General features: G+C 39.6%; 1 protein-coding gene across 1 annotated transcript in view; it reads left to right on the top strand.

The window, feature by feature from the left end:
* Positions 1-9,433, top strand: part of LOC139747928 (uncharacterized) — a 35,693-nt gene extending 26,260 nt beyond the window's left edge. The window contains exon 2 of the mRNA XM_071660415.1: positions 687-9,433. Within this exon, the coding sequence (XP_071516516.1) occupies positions 2,007-4,952 (2,946 nt within the window). The 5' untranslated portion in view covers positions 687-2,006 and the 3' untranslated portion in view covers positions 4,953-9,433. The remainder of the gene's footprint in view (positions 1-686) is intronic.
* The last annotated feature ends 3,022 nt before the right edge of the window (positions 9,434-12,455 follow it).

Below are 12,455 nucleotides of genomic sequence, written 5' to 3' on the forward strand. Positions count from 1 at the left end.
TCCCAGCTACTGATCGTAACACAGCTTTGAAGTTGGAGGAGCCCTATGGAAGTGCTCCTAGGGCTGTATGCATGATTACCAATTTTATGATTTCTGTATTTTACAATGCGTATGAAACTATGATGTTAACATGTGAAATTAAGGCTTTGATCTATGTATATCATCTCCTCTGTATGTTTCTCTTTTTTTAAGTTCATATATCTTATACATTTGATGTATGGAGTTTGCTCTTTATGTACTATTGATTTATATTACTGATTTGATCTGTGTGTAGTCCCTATTTGGTATAATATGTCTCTACACATCTTAAAGACTCTAAAAGTTTGGTGACCATATATTATCTACTTTATATGTTGAGGTTTATGTAACATTAACACTCCAAAGGGATCTCATGTTTGTATGGCATCAGAATTTGATTTGTGTACATCTGTATATTGTAAGGCTTTGGTGTTGAAGATCAACAGGGTCTTGTATAAGGATCTCAGCCTTGTAGAATGTTGACATCATAAGATAAATTTAGGTGTGGGCTCTGTATGTTGACGATCTTCTCATGTTGGTATGCTGTATTTCGTGTGTATAGAATTCTCATCCTAACCCTGTTGACAGCCCTTGATTCTTTTTAAGAGTCTCCTCTGTAGTGCCTTGAACAAATTGAATGCTAATAATTGCTTTCTTACTGTTGGCAGCTCTCTATGTTCAGCACAAGAGCTTGATATTTGCCTCCAAGCTCTACCTGAGTGACAAACTGCCACTAGAATGAATTGTAACAGTGACAGGATGGAGAGACTCTCGACAGGAAGAACTTTGCAAGTTGTAAACCACTGCAAAATACTGAGGCAGCATCGTTAATGAAGATTATAATGGCAGGACATCAGCAGCAGTGGAAGAAGCAGTGGTAGTAAAAGTATATACATTGATAACAGGAAAGAGACAGAGGCATAACAGTGAATCTGGCCATAAGAACATCAGAAGCATCTAAGTAAAGATTTCTTTGTTTTAAGGACTGTAGCTGTCAGTACCACACGGCTTTCCACACTACTTTCTCCAATTTGTTATTACTATTGTGTTCCCCCCAATGGCCAGGATTGTAGTTGATCAGTAGTAAAATTAGTCTTCGCATGCCCAAGATACTGAAATATGTGTTTTGATTTTGTGTAGTGTCTTAAGAAGTTCTCCCTCTCTACCTGGAGGTCAGGTTGTCCCAATGATGGAGTGTCATTATTCAAGACTCGTCAATGCCTAGTTAACTTCATATCACTAATCCCAATGTGGATTCTGGGCTGCAGTATTATACATGGAGAGTGAGGTGTTCAAGCTTATCCTTATCTCTGAGAGTTGATTCTCTTGTATTTTTTAGAAAATGTTTGGTGAGTGATTCTAGAATTAGACTTACAGATGTAAGTTATTGTCGACAGTGATCGAGAACAGACGGAAGCAACAGATTAACAGTGCACCAAAGTGTGGCATCAGCTTCAGAGTGCACAAGGAGACAACGCTAAATGGTGAAGTTAGGAGTGTAGGTAAGTGAAAAGGAATATAGACTGTGAACCAAGGTAACTGGTATATTCAGCAGTTTATGTCAGGTTGGAGGATTACATGCTCCACCATGTAGGTGAGGGGTACTGTGTGTGTGGACATTTGGCTCATGTAACCTGACTAGGCAGGGGGAAAGTGTGGCCAGAGGTTGCTACAATTATTCTCTGCCATTACAGCTTTGAGCCATTGATCTCAGAACAGTTGGCCCTAAGTGACCTGGAGTAGGTTGGGGCCATTCACTCCACCTCTGGTGTACACCTGCTGACCATCTGGCATTATTGTGGGCTCCAGTGTTGTTGTTTTACATGATGGCGTATGGGGGGACAAAAGAGTGATATGTTAGTTACAGCAGAACATCTTTGAATGATAATTCCATCAGTTGGCATATCCTTTTACACATGGATAAGAACTCCCTTTGTTGTTTAAAGTATTGGAAACGCTTTACTCAACACTGTCATCTCTGAAGGCACATGGATATACACATCGGTGAGAAACGGTTTGAATGTTCATTGTGTCAAAAGCTTTTCCCTGGTCGGAGTGATCTGTTGAGGCACATGAGTAATCATTCTGGAGAGAAGCCATATAAATGTTCACAGTGTCAAAAGACCTTCCCATATAGGAGTAGTTTAATGCGGCATATGACCGTTCATACAGGAGAGAAACCTTTTGAATGTCCACAGTGCAAAAAGACCTTTTCCCAGAGGAGTCATTTAATGCAACACACGTCTGTTCACACAGGAGAAAAGCCACATGATTGTTTACAATACCCAAAGTCCCTCGACGGTAGTAACATCGTGCAGCAAATAGGTGTTCATGCAAGAGAGAAACCGTATCAGTGTTCACAGTGCCAGAATGCTTTCTTGTACAGTAGTGATTTAGTGCGGCACATAACTACTCATACGAGAGAGAAGCCCTATGAATGTTCACAGTGTCAAAGGACCTACTCGCAAAGGATACATTTAGTGGAGCACATGAATAGTCATACAGGAAAGAAACCATATCATTGTTCACAGTGCCCGAAGACTTTCAACTATAGTAGTAGTTTGGTGCGGCATATGACAACTCATACAGGTGAGAAGCCTTATGAATGTCCACAATGCCAAAAGGCCTTTTCTCAAAGGAGTCATTTGGTGAAGCATATGTCAATTCATACAGGAGGAAGTCCACATGATTATTCACAGTACGAAAAGCCCTTCGAGAGCAGTAGTTTCGTGCAGCACATGACTGTTCATACAAGAGAGAAACTGCATGCATGTCCACAGTGTCAAAAGACCTTCATTTATAATAGTGACTTAGTGCGACATATGACCACTCATACAGGAGAGAAGCCCCATAAATGTTCCCAGTGTCAAAGGTCTTATTCCCAGAGGATACATTTAGTGGAGCACATGAACAGTCATACAGGAGAGAAACCTTATCAGTGTTCACATTGCCAAAAGACGTTCTCCTATAGCAGTAGTTTAGTGCGGCACATGACAATGCACACAGGCGAGAAGCCTTATGAATGCCCACAGTGTCATAAAACCTTCCTGTATAATAGTAGTTTAGAACAACACATGAATATCCACACAGGAGAGAAGCCCTATGAATGTCCACAGTGTAAAAGGACTTACTCTCAGAGAATACATTTGATGGAGCACATGAACAGTCATACTGGAGAGAAACCATATCAGTGTTCTCAATGCCAAAAGACCTTCTCATTTAGTAGTAATTTAGTGCGGCACATGGCTACTCACACAGGAGAGAAACCTTTTGAATGTCCCCTGTGCCATAAGACCTTTTCCCAGAGAAGTCATCTAGTGAAGCACATGTATGTTCATACAGAACAAAAGCCGCATGAATGTTTACAGTACCCAAGTATATTTGAAAACAGCAGTTTAATGCAGCACATAACTGTGGATAAAAGAGAGAAACCATATAAATGTTCACAGTGCCAAAAGTCATTCTTGTTCAATAGTGACTTGGTGCGTCACATGACTATTCATACAGGAGAGAGGCCCTATGAATGTTCTCAGTGTCAAAGAACTTACTCCCAGAGAATACATTTAATGCAGCACATGAATAGTCACACAGGAGAGAAGCCATATCAGTGCTCACAATGCCAGAAGACATTCACCTATAGCAGTAGTTTAGTTCGGCACATGACTACTCATACAGGATTCAGGCCTTATAAATGTTCTCTCTGCCAAAAGACCTTCTATCAAAGGAGTCATTTAGATAGGCACATGTTTATTCACACAGAAAATCCTAATGAATGTTCACAGGACCAAAAAAACTTCCTGCAGGACATGAATGTTCCTACAAGAGAGAAGATTCATGAGTGTTCACAGTGTCAGAAGACCTTCTTTTATAACAGTGATTTAGTACGACACATGGCTGCTCATACAGGAGAGAAGCCCTATAAATGTACACAGTGCCAGAGTTCATATGCCCAGAGGATACATTTAATGCAGCACATGAATAGTCATACGGGCGAGAAGCCATACCAGTGTTCACAGTGCAAAAAGACCTTCTCTTACAGTAGCAGTTTAGTGAGGCACATGGCAGTTCATACGGGTGAGAAGCCTTTTGAATGTCCACAATGCCAAAAGACCTTCTTGTATAATAGTAGTTTAGTACAACACATGGCTATTCATTCTGGAGAGAAGCCCTATGAATGCCCAAAGTGTCAAAGGTCCTACTCCCAGAGGATACATTTAGTGGAGCACATGAGCAGTCATACAGGAGAGAAACCATATCAGTGTTTACAGTGTGGAAAGACCTTTTCATACAGTAGTAGTTTAGTGCGGCACATGGCCATACACACGGGTGCGAAGCCTTATGAATGTTCTCAATGCCAGAAGACTTTCTCCCAGAGGAGTCATTTGGCAAAGCACATGGTCATTCATTCTGAGGAAAAGCCACATGAATTTTCACAGTACCCAAAGACCTTAGAGAGTGGTGGTTTATTGCAGCACACAACAGTTGATAAAAGTGAGAAGCCATATGAATGTTCACAGTGCCAAAAGTCCTTCACCTACAACAGTAGTTTAGTGCGGCACATGACTGTCCACACAGGAGAGAAGCCTTATGAATGCTTACATTGCCAAAGGAGCTATTCCCAGAGGATACATTTAATGAAGCATATGGTTATCCATACAGGCGAGAAACCATTTGAATGTCCAGAGTGCCGGAAAACCTTCCCCTACAGTAGTAGTTTAGTTCGGCACATGAGTATTCATACAGGAAAGAAGCCTTACGAATCATCACAGTCCCCAAAGGCTTTCTCACAGAGGAGTCGTTTAGTGAAGCACATGTCTGTTCATACAGAAGAAAAACCTTACGACTGGGCACAGTACCAAAAAACCCTTGAGAGCATTAGTTTGGTGCAACACATGACTCTTCATACAGGGGAGAAGTTATATGAATGTTTATAGTTTTGAAAGACTTTTCAGAGGAGTACTTCAGTGCAGCACATGACTCTTCATACAAGAGAGAATCCATATGAATGTTCAGTTCTTGAAGACCTTCCCTCAGAGAATATATACAGTGCTGGAACTGACCATTTGAATAAAACCAGAGACATTACAACTGACGATGTAAACACTGAAGGAATCAGTAAAGAAGCAGATGACAACAGAACCAAAAAAGAGAAATATAATTGAAGCAGGAGGTGATGATCTTTTGACTGCAAAATCATGTTCCAGACAAAGAGAAATGGGAGGAGGTTGGGAGGAAGATTGATTAAAAGACTTATGTATCATACAGACTTGCCAGACACAGTTCCTCTGGTAGAAGGAATGGGATAGAATTGGTAGATATGGCAGAGACATTAGATGATGACCAGATGTACCTGGCTTGGATTTACATATAGCCAGGAGGTACTTGAGGAAGGTGAATAGCCTCAGAACATGAGTTGATTTAGTAAGGTCTTCATTGGAGACAATAAGCCAAGGGTGAAGAGAGTGAGAGAGAGAGAGTAGTCAGAGGACAAAAATTAGGAGAAATCAGATGAGGCAAGAGGATGGAGTCCCCTTGCTAGTACCACTCTGAGGTCATGGACTTTGAACATAAGAATGTTGGACTAACAGCAATGTATACAAATACAAAAGGGCTAACTGTAAATGGCAACGTAGATGAAATTTTAGGGATCTAAGTAGGGTAAATGCACTTGATATTGTTGGAGTTGTGAAGGCAGGACTTACAGAGGTTAGATCTCTCCAGTTGGATATGGAGGTATATTTGATAGCAAGGAGACAAAGAGAAGATAAAAGAAGAGGAGGATTATCCCTCTTAAAAACAGATGCTTTAAGTTACAGGAAATACCATAATGGGATGAGTAACTGTAGGCCAGATGTGCATAGTGAAGTGATGTGCAGTGAAGGAGCAGTCAGGATAGTTCATGATATAGTCCTAGAAACTCCACAGGACTTAACATTATCGTTCATTACTTAATTTGAGGAATGGTGGAAGGATCTGTGAACTTTACAAGCAAGAAGTAGGAATATGGATTCCACTGGCCTCAAATACAGAATAAAAGTTGAGAAAGAAGGACGAGTAATTCAAGAAAAGATATGAAAAAATGTAAAGCAGCTTCGTGATATGCTTGTTTATACGTGGCATACCAGACCAACAACCATATGTAAGGTATAGAAGAACAAGGAACAAATATACTAGGAAAATAAAGAACAGAGAAACTTTGAAAAGAACACGGAGGACAAGTGGACAACCCACAACTTTACTGTGAATTCACGGAGGAAATCAGAAATCTTCTGTCAAAAGAGCAGGTGACAAGTTTAAGTGATATTAAAAGAACTGAACGACTAGTTCATAAGTGCTTTCCCACAAGAGGACAATGTAGCCCCAGCACCAATAAGATGGAATGGGGTAGGAGCTACTGGAAAGCACTGAAATACATAGAAAATACAAACATAAAGCTCGAGTCTTGATCCCTATAAGGCTCATGGTCCTGGTGAAAGATGTCTCTATATCTGCTGAAGATGTGTGCAGATAATGCTTGACAACACTGGGAAGGATCATTAATGTCAGTAGGTACAAAGGTAAAGTGTCAAGTGAAGGGAAGAAGTCAAACGTCATAACTCTCCTTAAGAAAGCAGACTGGTAGGCTGCACCGGACCATTGGCCATTCTGACAAATGTAGTTTGACAGACTACTGGAAATAGTCGAAAATATGCCACTGAGAAAAAACGTCAAGTGAAGGGGAGAGGCCAAATGTCATAACTCTTTGAAAAGGGAGACTAGGATGCAGCCCTTAACTGTTGGCCAGTCTCCCTGACTCATGTTGTCTGTTGAGTATTGGAAAAGACAATCAGAAAGCAAATGGATAACCTCTCACTGATGAGCAACTACCTGAGAGACAAAATGCTTTTATGGAAAGCAGTTCATACCAAATGGCCCTCATGCATTTTTATGAGAGAGGGAATCGTCTTTTGTTATGGATGGCCAGAAATGATTTGACCCTTTAACCACCCATAAGGGTGGGAAAGAAGCCTAAATCTTCAGACAGGAATGAGGGGAAGAGATGCCTCCGATGGATGAATTATATTGACGAAAAGGAGCAGAGGAACGCCACTCAGAGGAGTCTTCTCAAGATGGGTTGAGATCAACAAAGGCATACCGCTGGGTTCTGCTTTGGGACCTTTGCTATTCTTCATCTCTGCAAATGACATGCCCAAAAGGCTTGGACTCTTACCTTATCTGTTTGCAGATGAGGACAAGGTCATGGTGGAGGTGAAAAGTGAAGTGGACTGCATCAGCTTACAAGGGGACATAGACAAAACTCCAAAGGAGGTCTCTCTCTATATATACATGGTTGATGAAATGAAACCTCATTAAATGTCAAGTAATGAGGATGGGACACAGAAAAAACATAAGAGTATCTCCTGTTGCAGGAATTAAGCTGCAGGACTCTGTATGAGAGGGACTTGGCAGTCCCTAGATTGATGACAGAGTCTTGCCATAGGAGAGAAATCATCAGCTGGCAGAATTACAATGACATTCAGGTACTCTGTGCATGAATAAGAAGCTGCTGATATTGTACATTAGGTGTAAACTAAAATACCTCTTCTCAGGTTTTGTCACCAAACTTATGGAAGCACAAGAAACTAATAGAAAAGGTCCAGAGGAGAGAGCACAGATGGTACTAGACTTAAGGAGACTAAGTTACAGAAAGTAGTTAGTGTCTTTAAATGTATCCATGTTGTAAGAAAGAAGAGTAAGGGGTGAGACCTGATCACATCCTTTTAAGTTTTTATACCAGTTTTAGGATGGACACTGTGAACTGTTCTTTAAATGATGCGAGAATAGAACAAACAAGAGGACATATGAAACTGAGCAATGATCTTGTTACAATAGATATATCGAAGTGATTTTGTAGTGTAAGTGTTTGGGTGATTGGAATCTAACTTAAGAAAATGGTGAAAGTGGACACCCTACAGAAGTTTGATTAAATACTTGTATATGATGGAGAAAGTTTAAGTAAATGGGCTCCCACAAGTGTAGAACTCGATTCCCCTTTCAGGACAATGTACAGGGGTAGAGTTACATTAGTGTTCACAGTGACTGAAAGACCTTCTCTTGGAGGAGCCATTTATTGTGACCCATAGGTATTTACACTTGGGAAAAGCATTACAACCGTTCACAGTGCCAGAGGACCATCATTTAGGTGCGTAGTTTAGTGCTGTACGTAAACCTTCACATGGGAGAGAAGCCTCTCTTATATACCCACTCTGGTCGAGGCTTCTACCCACAGGGCTTCTCAGACATGCCACACTTCTTATTTAAGTGAAATGTCATTGTGGTAGGATGATACGCTTCCAGCAAACGTCTGAGGACCAGGTGTCGGGAGAGAAGTCTGGTTCTCCTACAGGAGTGAGAACATGGAGTGGGTAATGGTGCAGAAACTAACATATGTGAAATGAACACTTGTCCACAACCGGATAGCACTGTTACTTGAGCCATGTGTGAAGACTGAGATAGTTGATTGTGACGATGTGAAGGAGGAGCTTTGACCTATATAAAGTAATTTTTTTTTTTTGTGCTGAAGATAAGAACCTTTCTTCTTTTAGTGAGTATATATATATATATATATATATATATATATATATATATATATATATATATATATATATATATATATATATATGGTATATTGAACAAGACCCAACCACTCTATGATCCATCAAACGGAGGAAATGGCTTATGCAACAAATGATAACCATGGCCATGGATCCCCTGAGGATATATGTTTTATGTAGTGTGTTCAGGGAGAATAAATGTTACATGTAGTGTGTTTAGGGAGAATATGTGTTAATCTGTGTTGTGTTCAGGGAGAACACTATGCTCTCCTTTACCCTTTCACTGTTTAAGGTCATAATATTATTTCTCTACAAAATCTAGTATGTATATTTCACATGCTAACTCTCTCCCTTTCATATATTTTTTTTAGGTAATCTAGAATGATTGTAATGGTAATTTTAATGCTTATTAACTCATTTACTTCTATAATTACGTAATGATATAATCATTAGTGTCAAGCCATAGTTGAAAGATCCAGATTTATTTAGTGCTAGGTGTTTAAACTTAGTAGCTGGACTGATGTAATGTTGATATTGTTGCAAAAAAAAAAAATTATGGCTACAGATGAAGCTTTTTGAGTTTGTTTTAGCAGGAAATGTCAACTTTATGTCACATTATTTTTACATGACATTTGATGTTTTTTAAACTTACATTGGAATAACTCGTTTAGGTTTATGTTTTGTATGGCTATTTTGTAGGTTTTTCCCTCTATCTTGTATTGGCTTTCCTGTTTATCACTAGATGTTCCAGTTGTAGAAATAGAATTCTCTTATAACTCTCAGAATAATGAATAAAAGGTAATTCTCCCACCATAATTCTATTGCAATGTGTTTCAAACTCTACCACATGAAGGTATGACGTATTACAAGGTATGACGTATAGCAAGTTATGACGTATAACAAGGTATGACGTATAGCAAGTTATGACGTATAACAAGGTATTATGTATAACGGGAAACTATAGTGTGTGTGTGTTTAATCCTCAAGACCAGCTCCTGATAGATAGCATCCCTATTTAGATGCTACTCTTGCATCTATCCATTTTGAAAATACCCTTGTGCTCAAAATGATACTTGGCAGCATATTCCACTCACACACAACTCTAACCAGCACCAGTATTTTGTTATATGTATCTGGTTTATTGTACTTTTCACGAATTGGAAATCACTTTTGCGGACTGACCGCTTATGTTGTCTACATCCAGTCTCGCCACCCTTATGAACATATCATTCCTCACTGAGTGCCCATTAGAATGCTATGAATCTAATGTTTTCTTGCAATACAAAATCCTGTGACGGTTGATCCGAGACTCCTCTGGTTCTGTGTTCTTCCAAGAGAATCTTCACCCATTCCACTGTGACCAACTGCTCCACATAATAGAGATGTGGTTTTGGGAGATCTAGGTACATTTGGAAGGTGTTCAGCAGATGTTTCTGATATAATGGTAAATACTTTCTTTTACTTTTGCGTTTCAAAAAAAAAAAAAAAAAAGGGGGAGCAGAGAAGGGGGCCAAGTGAGGATATTCCCTCTAAGGCTCAGTCCTCTTTTCTTAATGCTACCTCGCAAACGTGTGAAATGGCGAATATATATATATATATATATATATATATATATATATATATATATATATATATATATATATATATATATATATATATATATATGTGTGTGGTGTGAGGTGGTTTGATCGAGTGAGTAACGTAAGGGTAAGAGAGATGTGTGGAAATAAAAAGAGCGTGGTTGAGAGAGCAGAAGAGGGTGTTTTGAAGTGGTTTGGGCACATGGAGAGGATGAGTGAGGAAAGATTGACCAAGAGGATATATGTGTCGGAGGTGGAGGGAACAAGGAGAAGAGGGAGACCAAATTGGAGGTGGAAAGATGGAGTGAAAAAGATTTTGTGTGATCGGGGCCTGAACATGCAGGAGGGTGAAAGGAGGGCAAGGAATAGAGTGAATTGGAGTGATGTGGTATACCGGGGCTGACGTGCTGTCAGTGGATTGAATCAAGGCATGTGAAGCGTCTGGGGTAGACCATGGAAAGCTGTGTAGGTATGTATATTTGCGTGTGTGGACGTATGGTTATACATGTGTATGGGGGGGGGGGTTGGGCCATTTCTTTCGTCTGTTTCCTTGCGCTACCTCGCAAACGCGGGAGACAGCGACAAAGTATAAAAAAATATATATATATATATATATATATATATATATATATATATATATATATATATATATATATATATATATATATATGTATGAACTTTCTTGGCTTTTGTGTTGTATTAAGCATTTCTTGAGGACTTTCTACACATACAGTCGCTTTGATTTTCACTCCACTGTATTCACCTTTTCTATGCTCAGTACTTTACATTATTTTTTCATATTAAACAGCATTTTTTTCCCTTTTTCGTCCTTTTAGAGGGGTAGATTACTGAGATCTTACATCAGAGCTGTTTATCTTCATCTGAAAGTGCTGTTTGTGTGAACAGGCTTTTGGGCTGATATAAACTGCTGGTCAGCTGTATATTCAGGTGGTCATGACTGTGAGCTCGGATCAATACTGTGAGCTGTGAGTCGCAGAGGACCAAGAACTGACTCACTTGAGAGGAATGCTCCCAAAGACCAATCCTCAACTGGGTGTTACCCCATCAGTGATAACTCTTCTGGCCTTAAACCAGCAGAGATATTCCTAACTCAAGATACGGTCCTTCCACCTAATTTTATTAGTTTTGCCATATGGACCCTTTTGAAAACCTGAATAACACTGCCCACAAACACATCTTAAAAGGCGAATTATAGATGATTGAAATGCGAACGCCTCTTTAATGACACAGCTCTGTGAATTACAACCTTATCTAAGTCATTCGTAAATGATTTAAACCATTTTATGTCACAAAACTCTCTTATTCCCGATGATAAACTAATTGGTCAACAGATTTATGCAAGTGAGCCATTTAAGATGATAAACGCTGCATTAACAATCGTCCACAATTGTCGAATAGCTCTCAAGTTGCCTTATCAGATATACCCAGACGATAAGAAGATAAAGAAGAAACGAGAGGAGAGCATTTTGGACTATAGGATGATATAAGACGGCTCCTAGTCGCAACAAACATGTTCATCCATATACACACAGCACAAAAAATGATTATTACGCCCAGTGAACGATAGATCCCATATTGATAATTCGTTAACTGTAATAAGTTAGTATGATTTCAGTTTTCTTCGTTGTAATGTCATATTATGTCACTTTGAAAGTATGAAGATTGTTCTTATGTTGTGTGTACATACCTAACCAGTCTGTACGTGCTTTTTGCACTTGGATTTGCACTCATTCTCAACTCCTGTTTCCATATCTACTTGTGTCCTTCTGACATATAGATGTGTCTCAGTGTTGAATCGCCTATCCCTCTTCATCATTCGAGTATCAATTCCAATTTCTTTAAGCCTCTTACCATAAGATGAATTTCTAACATTTGAAATCAACTTTCTCAATTGTCTGGATTCACCACAGGAGACCGATTGACCAAAACTGAACCATATGATTCAGGCGAATCGTATCCATCACAGACATTTAAACCATGACGCAACATTGAGGCATTGAAACACCTGCGCGCCGTTTGAACACCCTAATCCCAACGTGAATTTGGTGACCCATTTCACCATCACTGGGTTTGGTTTACCTCTACAATCCTTGAAGAGACGCTTCACCTGCCCCAAAATGAGAGCTGCCTCTCGCCTGCATTGGAAACAAACTTTTTTCCCCCTCCAAAAGAACACTCGTCTATTTATACAGGTAAGCAGGGGAGGGACAGTCCCTTAAGGGAGGAGGCTGTAACCTCCTGC

The sequence above is a fragment of the Panulirus ornatus genome, chromosome 71 (genome assembly GCF_036320965.1).
Source record: "Panulirus ornatus isolate Po-2019 chromosome 71, ASM3632096v1, whole genome shotgun sequence".
NCBI classification, from domain to species: Eukaryota; Metazoa; Arthropoda; class Malacostraca; order Decapoda; family Palinuridae; genus Panulirus; species Panulirus ornatus.